This window comes from Euprymna scolopes, chromosome 13 (assembly GCF_053919585.1).
Source record: "Euprymna scolopes isolate OS-2025 chromosome 13, ASM5391958v1, whole genome shotgun sequence".
Lineage (NCBI taxonomy): Eukaryota > Metazoa > Mollusca > Cephalopoda > Sepiida > Sepiolidae > Euprymna > Euprymna scolopes.
Window position 1 is genome coordinate 102700030 of NC_136494.1, and position 17225 is coordinate 102717254.

The following is a 17225-nucleotide window of genomic DNA, read 5'->3' on the forward strand; positions in this document are numbered from 1 at the left end:
TGATACTTTGATAGATTGTACCACTCCTAATCAAGGTGAACTGGAGATTAATAGTAACTAAGAGGTAACTCTATAGTCCCTACAAGCTCCCAAATTGGGGCCACACCACTGGATGCATTTTGAGAACATACTCTGAAAAAGAGTCAGTGATTGTTAAGAATTTCCAACAAAATAAAAAAAAGGTAAAAAAACAAAAACAGCAAAAGATAGTCAACAAAATAACTTATCAAAAGCAGTAACAATGTTATTTTTCTATAAGTACTTTTATTTGAATTTAATTTTTCCTTAAAATATTATGTTGTTAGGTCATGCCAGTTTCCCAAAAATAATCAAAATCTGAGTGATGCCTTTTTCATCTTTTTGGGTAATAAATATATATATATATATATATATATATATATATATATATATATATATAACTGTTGCAGACACAATAAAATTTACTTTTATTTAAAAAGAGAAAATACAAAAAGAATAAATAAATAAATAAAAAAATAAAATAAATCAGAGACTTCAATGGTTTCCAGAAACTGAAGGTAGCCATTTTTATTTTTGGCATGTAATCAGACAGTATTTTAATGGAAAATTAAATGCAAATAAAAATGCTTTAAAATAATTTTAAAAGCACAGAAAATTAAGCTAGTAAGTAGAAACTTGTATTGCCTTTGGTAACAGTTATCTGTTGACTATTTGGAGTTTTTTTTTTTTCATCCCTTTTTTGTTCTGTTGGAAATTCTTGATAATCGCTAGAGTCAGAATGACCAGCATTTTCTGTAATGCAAAAAGAAAACAGTCTCTTACCCAAGACACAACATAAAGCAAACAGCATTTCTCATGGAAGGAAGGGAAAATGTCTTTCAAAAATGCCATGCGCATTGATCAGTTAATTGGTTGTGGTTTGTCATAATAAAAACTGGCAAATTTGTATTATTTGGATTATTCAAACTTGTTTTCATCTTGAGTGTTAATTGCACATTTCAGCCTTCTTCAGGTATATCTTGTTAAACTCTGGTAACTTTCTGTCAAACTCAGGAATCTGCACGAACTCATGGTATAACAGATAAAGTACTTGGTAAAATGCAGTTGTAAAGTGACACTCTTCTGCAGATTGAATGTTCAATCCTCAGGGCAGACAATATTAAGAATACAATTGCAAATTACTTAAGACTTCTATTTAGTTATGGCTGACAGAATAAGAGCATGCTACCCCCATGGATTAAATAAAGAGTTCTATTCAAAATTCCATGCAAATTCACAAGTCTGACAAGATACACCTATCGACTGAAACGTGAAAATAATAGAAAAAAGCCTAGTCAGTTTTACCCCAATATCAAATAATTTCTTATAAAAACAAAATAAACAAAATCGCACAAAAACACTACATCTTAGGTTTAAAAAAGATAGTACATTAAAAATTATACAAATTTATCAAGTATTTTTAAATAAGAATAAGCACACTTTAAAGGTGCAATGTCGTATCCGCCATTTTGTGCTTATAATAAGGTCAACGGCCAAGGGACATAATTCAGCACACAGTCAATAATGATACCAGCTAGAAATCGTTTACAGATCAAATTTGATTTTATTGGATAAAAACAAAATTATTAGATAATTTTTCAAAAATTTTGGTGTACAGCCTTTTTTTAACCTAACAGGTATGTACATAATAAAGTTTTTATGCAATTATGATTTTTTTAATATTAGGGTGAAATTGGATAAGCGTAAAAATAAATTAGAAATGACTTACTATCTTTTGCTCGTTTTAATTCCTTGCAAATGGCTTGTGCTTGGCTGGCAGAGATTTCAAAGAGAAGTCGTTTATTTGGTACTGCTACACTCAGTGCCGTGTCAGATTCTGAAAATAAGTTTTTAAAAAATATTTATTGCCATGTAAGAGTAAAGAATAAAAGTTTGTTTTTTTTTAATTTTCTTCCCAGAATAAAAATGTCTGATTTTCTTCTTATCGATTTTATGAAGCAAGACAGGTTTTTAGACCTGCTCAACCATCTCTATCAGACACACTATCAGTCTGTCAAGACTAAGTTTAACACAGCATTTTTGCTTGTATGGCATGTTTAAATGTACTCACACTATGTTGATCCGTCTATCAAGCGTTAAAACATACATGGAAGTATTTTAAGAATATCCGTTCTTGTTTTTACAGAATGAATGCAATTTGAATTTGAAAGAAATTAAGAATTTCTCAATTTATTACATGTCAACATTTTTCGTATTATTTGGATTTTCTGCACTACTGTTCTTATCTTGATTTTGATTTTGATAATGTTTTTTGGTTAATGCCAGTGTATCTCGTCAAAATCTGGAATCTTTCTGCTGAACTCCGGGAATCTGCATAAAATTTTGAACGGAACCTTTCATTTAATCCACAGAGGTAGAATATTCTTGTCCCATCAGTCCATCATTGTTGTCCATCATCAATCGAGATGCCCTGGCAGAACAGCGACTGAAATTAGCATTCACAGAGTGACCCTTTGAGGCATTTGGCAAGCTTTCAAAGTTTGATGGTGAGAGGTGGACAGTGGAGCGACGATGGATCTCTGGACCGCCAAAACTATGAAATAAAGTGGATTGCTATGAGAGCACATTGCACGGAGAGACAAGAAAAGAATTTGTGAAAGAAGTGGGGAGGTGACTAGAAGAGGGAATCCTAAAGCCCTGGTCAGGGAAAAAAATGCAAGAGAGCTATATGCCCAGTCTGTTAAATCCAAGGTAGCTGATCTGCGGCTTGGATCCCACCAGTTTTGGCAAATAACAAATAGGATCCTGAACAGAAGTGTGCGTTCTATCCCAACCATTATCAATGGACCAGAGGTCATCTCGTCAGCGTCAGACAAGGCCAAACTATTTGCAAAGAACTTTGCAGCTAATTCTACCCTATGCAACGAAGGCCATCAACTCCCCATATTTCCTCCTATAACACAGAACAAGCTAGGTAACATACGAATATCCGTGCATGAGGTCGCCAAGCTAATAAAGAACCTAGATTCCAGTAAAGCAACTGGCCCTGATGGCATCCCAATTATAGTGTTAAAAAAAGCTTCAACCAGAACTTGCTCCCATACTTACGAAACTATTTAAGCGCTGCCTTAAGGAGAAGTGCTTTCCGACTCCCTGGAAGACCTCATCAGTTTGCCCTGTATTTAAGAATTCAGGTGATAAGTCATCTCCCTCTCAGTACAGACCAATAAGTCTCCTGTGTGTTATGAGTAAGTTGCTGGAATCCATATTAAATAGAGAAATAGTCAACCACCTCAGCAGGAATAACCTTCTTAGTGACACACAATATGGTTTCCGCTCTGCAAGATCTACCGCAGATGTGCTGACGGTTATATCCCACAGGATTAGTGAATCTCTTGACAAAGGCTTCCTTTCTAGGGCAATTGCTCTTGACATATCAAAGGCCTTCGACAAGGTATGGCATAAGGGTCTACTTCACAAGATTTCCAGCTACGGTATAACTGGAAATGTTTTCTCAATCATTAAATCATTTCTCTCCGATAGGCTCATAAGAGTAGTGGTAGATGGACAAAAATCGGAGGCCTGCAATATAAATGCTGGAGTCCCTCAGGGGTCAATCCTGGACCCAACTCTCTTCCTGATCTACATCAATGACCTCCCTAAACACATACTTAAATCATTCGTTGACATCTATGCTGATGACACGACCATCTACGGCAACACATCAAAGGCTGTAAATGACAAAGTTCTCTCTGATTCTCTCTCCTCTGATCTCGAGCGCGTGGTTCAGTGGGGGAAGATGTGGCTGGTTACCTTTAATGCATCCAAAACCAAACTCCTATCCTTACATCATCAACGCTCTGATCCCCATCTGGCATCAATTGTGATGGATGGCTCTCGTCTGGGTGAGGCCCCGTGTTTTGACAAGCTTCTGGGTTTGACCTTTACTCCTGATCTGAAATGGAACACGTACATCAAATCTGTTGCCAAGGTCGCTGGAAAGATGGTGAAGATATCTCACTACTGATGCAATTCTCTATCTATATAAAAGCCAAGTACGTCCAAGGATGGAATACTGTTGCCATATCTGGGTAGGAGCTGCTAAAAACAGCCTATCCTGCCTTGACAGAGTACAAAATAGACTTCGTGGCTTAGTGGGGGATGCCCTTTTCTCTACCCTGCAACCTCTCTCCCACAGAAGAGACGTTGCGAGCCTGTCCTTGTTTTATCATTATTTCCATGGCAGATGCTCGTCTGAACTCCAATCTCTGGTCCCCCCTCGCCAATCTTTCACGAAAAACACCCGTCTAGCTGAATCCACTGTGAAAAATTTCCCCCACTCTATATCTGTGCCTAAATCAAAACGCGGATTCCATGAACAAAGCTTCTTTCTTAGAACTGCACGCCTGTGAAACTCTGTTCCGTCTGCCTGCTTCCCTCCGGACTACAACTTGGTTGTCTTCAAGTCCAATGTTAACAAATTCCTAATGAACCGCCCCCTTAAGTAAACATTTCAGCAAATCTCCTCACTAACGTAATGTACTTGCAATAACCCTTATCCCTGAGTGGCTTCCGGGCCTTGATAAGTGGTGATCACTGTGTAAAAAAAAAAAAAAAAAAAAAAAAAAAAAAAAAGAGGAGTGCTGTCACTTATCGCAATTGTTCAGCCTACCAAGAACAAGATTAAACCTGTACTGGACTTCAGGGAGCTAAACAAATCTGCAAGTTCTAAATAATTCGCGATTGTATTTCTGCATGTTGCCTGCACTAAAGATTGATTGAACCTAAGTTAAACCTCAAAAGGAATGTAACTTACAACTGAATTTTACCAATTATTTAATCCACTGCATCACGGGTCTTTGCGGCGATCGGAAGTTAAATTGACTAAAACATAGTGAAAATTATATTCGAGATGAGAAATCCCCAAAGAATCCAAATAATAATAACAATCAATCCTCTACTCAAAAATTTAGAAACATAATGTCAGCAATTTTAAAAAATCTTCTTAAAATGAATTTGAAACAGTTTTATTATTTAATTGAAAAAAAAAAAAAAAAAAAAAAAAAAACGATCAATTTATAAAATACTAGCAAAAGTACCCGTCATTGACGGGGTTCAAAAACAGCCTACAGAAAATGGACTCTGATTTATGAAAGTATGATAGGTTATGAAAAGGAAGGGTTGTAAAGAGATAGCTTCGAATTTGGGGGTATCAAAACCAAAGCAAAATATGATGAAAGTAACAATAAAATAGATAAACCCCATAATTTATTATACCATGCCTGTTCACACGGAAACACTTATCACAATATTCTGTGGATCTATATTAAAAAACCTTGTTAAACTTTGTGACATATTTCCATTCTATGGAGGTCAGGTGCGAACGAACACCCCATAATTTTATTATACCATATTTCTTCAAACTGAAACATAATTATCAAAGTATACTTATGCAGATAGATATGAAAAGTTTTTATTAAAGTTTGTGCCTATTTCCATTCTATAGAGGCCAGGCGCGAACTAGAGGATCACTGATTCTGTGTGATATTACAATTAGTATATCAGCTGTAGATCTAGCATAGTGCATGTCACCGAGTAGTTTATTTTTGCTGAGGTGGTTGACCACTTTTCTATTTATCACAGATTCCAGCAATTTACTCATGACATACAGGAGACTGGTCTGTCCTGAGAGGCAGTTGACTGCTCTCCAGAATTTAAAAAAATTTAGTTGCTTTTTATTCAAATGGATGGGGTGCTTTCTTTTTTTGGTTCATATATGAAACCTGTTTTGCATACTGTACAAGCAAAAATATATCAAATAAGCCACAATATTTTCTAATGTACAAACCAAGCTGTCCTCTCAAGTCACACACTCAAAAAACACAAGTCATCTCCTTTAAAACAGACTAATTTTCATCATGATTGACCTCAAATCAACTGATTTGTTTTAACTTTTTATAAAAATTCCAAAAATCTTTCAATTCTTTGTTCATTTTCTTAAAACTGGAATATAAAAAAAAATGCCCAGAATAAATATACTGAAAAGGATTTGACTTTAAAAAGTTTTAAAAAAAAAATCATTTCATATAAAATTATATAATCTTAAGTTTGCAACAGGTTGCATGGTTTTGAATTAAAATAGAAGACAAACAATCTTAATATCGAAGACGAGCTTGAACAATCTGCTACAGACGGACTTTAAAACTTGATTTTACAGAATGTTACTTAACCTTCAATCTATAGAACTAAAGGCTTGAGAATAAAACCAGGAATTATAAAAAGTGAACAATATATTCTATATGGGACGTCTTATAAAGCTATCTTATTGGATTTTCAAAGTCAGATTTAAATACAGGAGTGTGAATAATCAATGGCAACAAAAGCTAAAATAAAGATGAATTTCCCAACCTACGAGTGCCATGGCCCACTGTATGTGTGGAGAGAGAGAGAGAGAGAGAGAGAGAGAGAGAGAGAGAGAGAGAGCAACAGCATAAAAAAAAACTGTTTTCTTAAACATATATTTCCAGCTGGCTACAATTTGATTGTCTTCAAGTACAACGTAAACAAGTTCTTGATGAACCGTCCCTCTAAATAATCCAATTTACAAAATTTCCACTACTTATGTTTACTACGCTATAATCACATTGACTACTGTATACTCATTAACCCTTATCTTTGAGTGGCCTCCGGGCCTTGATAAGTGGTGATTCCTATGCAAAAAAACAAAACAAAAAAAAACAACTCCAATCAGTTTCAACTAAGTTAAAGTTGAGAATAAGCAGAATTTTTCTGGACTTACAAAAGAAAAAAAATGCAATATTCTAAATTTTTTTTTTTTATACATATCACTACTTATCAAGGCCAAGATGCCACTCGAGGATAAGGATTAAAGAGTGTACAGTAGAAACTGGACAATATAGTAACCGTTAGTAATGGAGATTCGGTAAATTTGTTAACTTATATGGTGAGCTCACGTCTTTACAAATAAGATTTTAGCTGACAAATCAATTTTTGTTTCTGACTAACCACTTTTCATTTTTTATTGTTCTACTGTGTTGTTAGCAATATATATAACATACTATGCTGTAATGTATTTAAAAAATTAGTCTCACCCATACAACTGCTAACAATTTTTAAATAATCACCTAAAAATAAAAATCAGCAAAGAGGATAACTTATTTAAAATTGAATATAATAAGAGTTGTTTACCTGAAGTTTAAAAATATATAAACAAATAAAAATTAGAATGACTTCACTGTATCCTGAGCAATGCTGGGTAAATACAGTTTGTACTTTATACAAAAGAAAATGAAAAAAGTTTGCATTAAATAAAACATTTTCAGATTATTTTGCCTTACCTTGTTTGTAAGAAAAATGCTTATCAATCGGCAGAGCAAGTTCCACATTGAGTTTACTTGTCTGACTGCACGGTACTTGTGTTGATGTGAAGACAAACATACTATTAAAAAAATTTAAAAAAATTTAAATCAGCATAAGTATCAAAAAATAATAAAGAATTACATTGGAAAATTATTTGCAAATTTAAAATCTTCAAATGAAAATCACAATTCAAAAAGTGTTAAATTCTTTTTTTATCATTAAAAAAAATCAAATACAAACAAAAGAAATTCAAAGCTAGGAAGAGGACCTGCATTGAAATTTTTTAATTAGATTCAACGGAAAGATTTTATAACATTATACTCTTTGACCTTCTTCAGACACTGTCATAATTAGAACCGTCGATAAGAGTGTTATATAGGGGTTTCATTGAGAGAGAGAGTCTTAGAGATAAAGTAAGAGTCTTATTACAGTGAGGGATGCTGTAAGACTCAGAGAGAGAGAGATTGTAGACTTAGAGAGATTGTTCATGTTATTACGATTCCTATATTTTAAAGTGTTCATTCCTTGTTGTGTAGAATGGAAGAGAAGGAGAAAGCTCTTTGAGTGATGACATAGTGTTCAGACAGTTCGGACATGATGATGTTGAGACGTGTATGTAAAGACATATAACACAAATATATAATACAATTCCACTTTACCTTTCTGTAAGAATCATAAGACACAAGACGAGCTTTACAAAACACATAATAGTTTATTTCGTCACACGGCCGTGTTTCCATCATCAAGAATTCAAAGTTTCACATTTTTTCTTGAAGTGACGTCTCGCTCCTAGACAACTGAATCTCCCCGAGTTTTCTCACTGACTGACTAACTCTAAAGTTATTTCTCTATTCCTAGAACTTTCTATTTTCCGTGACGTCATACACATGTTAAAACATGTGCCTTCTTTCACGTGTTATGGACATACGTGTCCAAAACTTTTCCTATTTCTACAAAAGGAATTTTAATCTATATTCAATATGTTAAAAACATTATCTTATAAGCTGCATTCTTTCAATTTAAAATTTCATAACAAACTTGATAGTTAACATTCTTTCCTTGAAATATTTTTCTATATTCTAAACAAATGTTTGTTTTACATTTTTAAATTCTCACACGTAATCTATTTCTTAACTAAATTACGAGGTTCGAATTTGTCTATTGCTATTTCATTTTCATTTTAAACTAAATTCTCCATTTTTATACTTACATGAAAAGGGGACAGCCCTTATCATGTAACAAGAGCAGAAATACTCATAAGCAAGGGGAGATAAGTCAGTCTGTCATGTAACCAAGAATGACTTAACAGCAAAATACAAAAACTGATTTTTATTTTTAATTAAAATTCTACTCAATAATTTTCCCTAATTTTTGGTGAGGATACCTGATACATAAATATATCAAAGAATTTTTACTTGAAAATTGATTTTCATATGTCTCCCCCACCCCACCTACTAAATAAATGCCAAAATATTTTTTTAGACTAAAATTTCTATTTTCCACAATGTGTCTCTAAAAATGAAAGTAATTATCTATTGGACAATTATTACAAGAAACAGAAAGAAAATAGAATTAGTTGATAAGAAAACTCCTGATTAACCAACAAGAAGGTTTACAGTACACAACTACAAAGAACTTTCCTTTCTCCATGTGCTTTACATTAAACAGGAATTTCCATGAAGTTTCTTCCCGTCTATGGAACATGCTGCCACAAGATTGCTCCCCAAGTGATACAACATGGTTCTCTTCAAATCTAATCTGAATAAATACTTATCATAAATTATCCCTCACAAGTCATTAACCCTTATCCTTGAATGGCTGTTAACCTTTACAAGACCCTAGCAGAGATTCTCGGTGTAATCCAGAGCAAAAGTGTAATATATTTCTATCAAACATTCATCTCTCACTTTCCTATTTTCTCTCACCATTCTTTCTTGTTAACCCAACCCATTCCTCTCTCTGGATACACACACACTTTTATAAATTACTCAAGAAATGAGCTGGCATAAGGGAAATAACCCCTTGAAAAAAAATCAGAGTTACTTCCCTTTAGTTAGTACATCAAGAGGCTGGAAAACAGACCCCTCCTCCCTGACGAAATCTACATGTTTACAGCTAAAGAATAAATGTTTTTTCTAAATTTCAGACTTTGTGGGTGTTTGTTTTGTAGTTTGAGCTGAATATAAACATGGACGACCACTCTTTATATAACAGATGGCTCATCAGTAAAAAAGAAAGAAAAGTAGCCATGCAATTTTCTCTAGTGGAAAGACAAAGTATTATCCACAAATGATACTTACGCGTAGTCTCCTTGGCGATCAACAAGCACAACATAACGAGGGCAATGTTTCCAGTTATCAACCAATCCAGCTCGTACACACTACGACAACTTTGTTAGGGAAAAATACATGAGAAAAATAGAAAACAAAAAAACATTGCATGTCATTTTATACAAATATTCATTTTAAAATTGCTAATGAAAAACAGATGTTCATTTGAATGATTTGTTTCCTGAGGATATTTCATTTTTCGACAACCATTCATCAGAGGAATAACGCTAGAAATTAAGTGCAATTGAGTAGGATATTCCATCACATCTTCAGATAAACAGTCATTTTAATTCTCACCTTCCTCTTATTTTATCTGCCGCTACCAGATCAGGCTGTCTGAAAATATTGGCTTCCTGAGACGAAATGTACCTAACCTTGATGCTTTTTGTTTTTCTACTTCCTTTTGCAAAACTTAATTATGTTCTGCAAAACCAAAAACAACAACCCACCTTTTCTCCCCTTTTCCTTCTTCCCATTTCTCCTTTTTCTTTCTATCTCCCCCACTGCCTGACTAGCTTCCTAACTTGAAATGTACCAAAGATTAATAATGTAACCCTTTTTCCCTCTACCATTGCAAAACCCATTCATGTTCTGCAGGGCAGGGAACAAAAACGATAAAAACCATTATAAAACAACCAAACCAAACACTACAAACTAGCAATTGAAGATGCAAAAAGCTTGAAGAATAAAAACCTTCTACAAAAATAACTGAATACAACATGAATACTATTTCCAAAATAAATGGATTTGGCATTAAATAATTTGAAAAGGGTTGATATGCCATAAAACAAAACAACCAAACCAAACCAAACCAAACCTAATTTTCTACGGATCTATCATTCTTGCTTTCATTACTCTCTTTCTAAATCAAACAAAACTCAAGAGAGGCATAATCCATTAATATCAATAAAAATCATACTAAATAAACAAATTGCATCTTGTTATTAAATAGTTTCTGAGTTTTATTATTATTTTTATTATCAGCAGTGACTCAAAACTGTACTGGGTGCAATTATACTAGCTATGTATTACTGTCTCAACAAAGGCAACTGGAGTTCTTTCTTGGTATATTCTTAAAATAAGTTGTATCGGGGGCACAAAGCACAAAACTAGTGAATAATTCTACTTTTTCTTTTTCATAATAAAAAAAAATTAAAACAAGATACATAAAGACAGGTGAAGTGCTCTTTAGCTTTGGTAGACAATCACCTAGAGACGGTTTCTTAGTAAAATCACTGGTCGCTATTATCCATTGGTAGACATCAGCAAGAGCATCTAGTTCATAAAAATCTTGCCTCACATAAATAAATGATTCCCCCCCCCCACAAACAAAATCAAAAATGGAAATCTCACCACAAGTAATAATACTGTTTAACCTGTAGCTGGAGAGGGAAAGGATGCCGAGCAAAAAAAAAAAATAAAAAAAGAGAGACTAATTTTGGATTTATTTATTCATTAAATCATCTTTGGAAACTCAATTTTACCTGATCCAAACAATTTAAGCTAAGCTCAATGGCTTAACCAACTGATCCTGCTTCTTTTGTCTAGCTAATAAAAACAAGATGTTTGACTAAATTCTTTTCTAAGATCTATTTTTTAGTCAACGTCCATCGGATGAGTAATGCCAGTATTTGTAACAAAATTATATATTCAATGAGATCAATTAGGTTTCAAAGACCCCAGAAAATATGCAATTGTCTTGTGTGCACTGTAAACAAACAGACCATAAACCGGAGTTGTTTTGTTTTCCTTTACAATATCAACTTATAATATAGGGAGAGACTTATTAAAGAAAAAGTGGAGATACTAAATATTTTTTTGTTTGGTGTAATTATTTTTTTTTTATACAAAATGTTTTGAATCATTGTCCTTATTTGTCAAAACTGAAGATTATATTTTTTCTTTAAACATTCTAAATTGCCAATTTATTATACATTTGTTTATAGCTCAATCGGATAAAACTGGTGTTAACCCAAAATCATTTGCTCATTTGCTGGGATCCTTGAAACCTCATTGATCCATTCAATGTTATTCAATTATATACTTGGAATGTTTGTAAAAGTTTCAGTCAAACAAATTGCATCAGGGAATATAATTCAAATTCAATAAGTGGTCTATATTGATTCGATAATTTTGTTTATGCTGATCACTACAGGAACGACTGCTTTAAAATCTTTAGTTACATGCAGTCATTTTCCTATTTAAAGTTTGGGAGGCAATATACATTTTCTATGAACAATCTCCATTATGTAAAAAAGAATTCAATTTCAATGGATACATTATGTTGAACTTCATTCAAATTTTAACAATAAGATACAAAATATTTAATGGTTAATGTATGTAGGTGTGTGTATGAGTATATATATATATATATATATATATATATATATATATATATATATATATATATACATACACACACACACGGCATAATCACGTTAACACACTGGTTCTTGTCAGATTACCGAAGTTAAGCAACATTGAGCCTGGCTAGTACCAGATGGGTGACCATTTGGGAATTCTAGGCGCTGTATGTGCTTTCCGCTTCTCTCTATATTGTTTCCAGTCGTCCTGAACCTCCACTTGCTACTGGTATTCAACAATGGCGATTCAGGAGAGGAGAGAACCGAAATTACAGCCAAAAGTGTGATTTATCTTTTCCATGATATTATCCTTAATCTTTACGTAGATATCCCAAAATTAAATTTGTTCTAAGTTGGATCATGGTTGATATTTTCACGGAGTTCAGTGATGATTGATCAAGCAATGTGGATGCTAGGCTTTATACAAAGAGAAAGTGAAAGATTCAACTGAATACATAACCTCCTTGACAGAGGTGATTACACTTATAGCAAAGAAATCAGTTTCATTCAATTCTAATGAAAGAAGAGTAATGAATGCAATGTCAAGTGAAAATGTCAAGTGCTGCATTCATTGTTATGAAGAAAACAAACTGTTTGGCAGTCAAGAGGTCAGGGTCAATTGGGCCACTTGACAAAAGAAAATTATTAAATGACTTTTTACAATCTTCAAGCAAGTTAGTCTAAAATTGCTATTTCAAACTTAAGTGTGACAGACCAATGTAAATCTTATTTTAAATTATCTATATAAAAATGTTTTTAATATATTTTTTATTTAAATTCTATCTCTCTTCATTTAACATTACTGTTCGTTTGTTCATCATTTCATCTACCGCATGACCAATGCCATAACACGAGAAGTAATGATACATGGAAGTGTAATGAAGGATCTCTCTTCATTTAATATCACGGTTCGTTCGTTTTTTTTTTTAAATGTTTCACAAGCTCACTGTTCAGTCTTCATGGTTCAGTGGGTCAACTGTCTCCAAATTGCACTCTGTGCAGTCTTGTCCAATCACTTTCTATTTCCAAACCAAAGAAAATTTTATTTTAATAAATGTAATATAACGACAAACATGTTACTTTCAACTTAAATGAGACAGACCAATCAACAAGCAGCACCTTCCCCTAAACGCGTGGACAAATCTAAAAAGTGTGGTTCATTTCTGATAAAAAAATTATAATTGATTTTCAAATAATTCAGGAAAGTAAAATACCCAAATGATTAAAAAAAAGACAAAAAACATATACGGGTTATTCAATTACTATTTTCGTTTTTGTTTTTATTCTTGCGATGTTTCAGGTTCTTCAAGTTCATCTTTTAGAACTCCGGAATCTATAAGGAATTTCAAACTGAATTCATTCAGTTCTAAGTAGTGACAGTCTTCTCGAGATTAAAAGCTCAATCCGTCTTACAGGCAATATTGAAAAAAAAAAAAAAAAATTACTTAATACTTCTACCTAGTCACGGCTAAAATTACAAGAACAATCTACCTCCATAAATTGAATAAAAGGTTCAGTTCAAAATTCTATATAAATTCCAAAATTAAAAAAAAAAAAAAATGTACCTGACGAGGGTTGTAAGTTACATCAGTCGAAACACAGAATAAAATCCAAGATTAGCATAATAATTATTAATCCTCATTTCAAAAATATCAAAAGAGAAAACTTTTAATCCAAACTTTTTCAATTATGAAATTATTCAATTCTTGTCCAGTATTTTCCGAATATTAAAACCAAAAATAAAGAAAAATCTGTATGATGTACATACTCATGACGGAACGATAAAGTAGTTATATTTTTATAAAGAAAATCATTTTTAAGTGATTATGGGAATTCGTAGGCATTACAACATAAATCTTGCAAGTTTTAATTATTGAGTTATCTCCCTTTGTTTTTATAGGTTGTTTTCAAAATAGTGGACAAAACAGCACCTCTTCTGTTAATCATGAAATTTAATTTTTTTTTTTTTTTTTAATTTAAAAATAAAACTACTTGATTAATTTGTGATTTTTGGAATATATTTTCATTTGCTCAGGAGTACGTACATCAGACAAATTTTTCTTTATTTTTGTTTTTTAATATAAGGGAGATTCTGACAATGACAAATTATTCTCTATTAAAAAAAAAAAGAAGAAAACTGTACAATTAAAACTTGTAACTAGAAAGAGAATTTGCAAAGTTAATCAGAGATATCCTTTTAAATAATTCCTTCCTAATTTCCACCATTACTGCTCATCATGGCATTCTCTCACCTGACACTCATTAACCCTTATCCTTGAGTGGCCTTCAGGCCTTGATAAATGATGACTATCATAAATTAAAAAAAAAAAAGTTTGTCTAATAAACTTTGTGAGAAAGGAAGAGATGAAAATAAATTTGAATATGTTATTGATCGCCCAAAGCAAAATTTTTCATTTCAATAGAAATGTAAACTCAAGCTTCTATTAAATCCGTAACACTTTGGACCAAGATCAAAGTGTAGTATCTGTTCTTCAAATGCTGCACTTCAATTTCTTCTCCTCTCTCAGTGGAGGAGAAATCCTTCCGAGACAATTTTAAATTTTTGTTCCTTTTCTCCACGTTAAAACCAACCCTGGTGTCTGTCATGTGGGGAGGCATTGTAAATAGGAACACTGTACTACTGCGTACTTCTCCAACGCCTTTGATTGCATCCAATTATCTATACAATATTCCAAAGATTTTACATCATAAATCATTCTTATCTATCGATTACTACAACCAGGTGTTGCGTCTTTCCCTACTCGATTATCAGAATAATGAATCATTCCATCCAACTTACAAGTATTTTTTTTCCCATTCAAATCGACGAAAGTAATTGATTTTTTTTTTTATTCATTAAAAAATATATACAGCCACATCTCAAAATATCAGAATGTCTTTTACTTTTTTTATGCATTCACATAAGTTTCAGATAAATTCAAGCATTCACATATGTACAAAATTACACAATTTACCTGTGTGAATGTTTTTGTGAGTTAACTTTATTATTTCATATCTCCCATTTAATATATAAAGAAATCTTGTCAGATTGTTAAAGTCAGACCCAAAATCTGTCTTGCATATCAATATTCGATTTGAACTAGCCTATTTTTTTTTCTCTCTCCACTATTATTATTGAGAGGTTACGTAATTAAGAACATGGACTAACAACCTGGATGTGTCTAATTCAAATCCAGTTCATTTTACAAAAAAAACACTTTCAATTAGGATGTTAGAAACCTTCCTATGGTACCTCCTGTAAGTACTCAATGTATTTCTAGAAAGAATTCTAACTAGAAAGATATCAGGGGAAATTAATGCTAATGAAATGACCACTTGCTTTAGTTTTCTTCTGAAATTACTTATTCCAATAAGAAAATTTAATGCGTAGACTTTTTGCCTTACTAAATTTATCTTTAGTTGCCCTTTGGCAATTAAATATTTTCGTTTAGTAACCAAATAGAAAAGTTACTAGCCAAAACAATGTGATTTTTGGAATATATCTTCGTTCTGTGATGGGTGCATATATCATAAAAAATTTTAAAAATTGTGTTTGAAATAATTGTAATTCTTAATATGTATTAAATTTCATGTTAAGATTTGAAGGTATAAATATTCAAATTTCTTAAGATGTTTTTTTTAAACAGCCTTCGTAAAAAAAAAGAAAAGTATATGTTCTATTAAACCTTTTATTGTTTAAATAATTTGCTAGTTTTATTAAAAAAATAAAACAAAAAAAAGATTGAAAAGATATTTATGACTCAGTAATGAGCTTTGGAAGATTGTGAAAAAAATTTATGATTACCAAAAGGTAAGCATTTTATTATTTCTAGTCACCACTTGGAAAAATAACTTGCAAATGCGACTATTTCACTCACAACGTAAAGCCCTACTTACTTACATAATATCGTTAAATGTTAAAGGAATGTAATCACATAATGTTATTTCATGTGACTTCTGCAAGCATAAATATCTAAAAACATTTTTAAACATTAAAAGGGAATTTTCCATATAAATTAAACATTATTGGTTGTACTTTACTATTAATCAGTCGACAGCAAATATTAAATTTTTTAAAAAATTCCTGTTCCACAAAATCATTTGATTATTAAATTAAAATTAATTCACTTTTCATCATAAACAAGTTATTTTTTCCTTTTAATACAGGGCAACGATGGGTAGGTATAACTAATCTATCTAACAGTAAAAGTGAGAATGTGTGTGTGTGTGTGTGTGGACACTTCTCAACCTATATAATCAATGGGTTTTTTATCTAAAGATTTAAAATTTGGTATATAGGATATTCAGACATGTGAAAAACTTTTTAATAATAAGTTTTCATCTGGAAAAAAAGAGTTGCTAAGGGATCAAATTTGAAAAATTGGTACTTGGGAGTTATCGGATTTTCAAATGTTTGCTAACTGTTTCACGAATACGCATGTGTGAATGATTCACATTACAGATTCATTATGTTAAAAATAAGTAGGTTTGTAAACACTTTTTAAAGACTGTGTCAAGTCGGCCTAATGGTTATCCTACTTGACTCACTGTCTTAAGGTTTGGGTTTTGATCTCAGCTTGAGTATTTTTTTTTTCTTTTTTTACTTACAGGAAGTGAATTGTTTAGTAAAAACACAATACTTGCATGCACATGTCTCAGTTTCTGTATGAATTAAAATATATTTATGCATACTTTACGACCAGGCAACATCGAGCAGCCTGTTAGTGAATAATAAAACTCAGTCAATTACGTTTTGATCATTTTTCATCAAGTCATACAAAGTATTTCAGATTATTTGGATTATTCACACTACTGTTCTCATCTTCACTGCTATTCGCACAACGTTTCAGCTGATGTAACCTCCAACCTCCTTCAACTGTATCAGGTCAAACTCTGAAATCTGCATGGAATTTTGAATGGAACACTTTTTTTAATCCACGGGGGTAATACGCTTTTGTTCCATCAATCCATGACTTAGTAGAAGTATCAAAAATGTTTACACCATTTAATTTGATTAAACATTTCTAAACATCATGACACTGGATCCAGATTGAAATTCAGACCAAAACAAAGCCTTTCACTTCTTCATCTGGCATCAGTTTTACACACAGTGAGGTACACATTTTTTTCCCCATCTGCTAAACTCAACTGGAATGTCAACACTTGCCAAAGT

At 32.3% G+C, this 17225-nt stretch overlaps 1 protein-coding gene across 2 annotated transcripts in view; it reads right to left on the reverse strand.

Moving 5' to 3' along the window:
• LOC145292118 (inositol polyphosphate 5-phosphatase OCRL-like) overlaps window positions 1–17225 on the reverse strand; it is a 161547-nt gene that overhangs the window by 94681 nt on the left and 49641 nt on the right. For both annotated transcript variants that reach the window (XM_080138224.1, XM_080138223.1), the window contains exons 2-4: window positions 9660–9739; window positions 7338–7438; window positions 1748–1855 (exon numbers count right to left, since the gene is read on the reverse strand). In XM_080138224.1, coding sequence (XP_079994350.1) covers window positions 1748–1855; window positions 7338–7438; window positions 9660–9739 — 289 coding nt within the window. The remainder of the gene's footprint in view (window positions 1–1747; window positions 1856–7337; window positions 7439–9659; window positions 9740–17225) is intronic.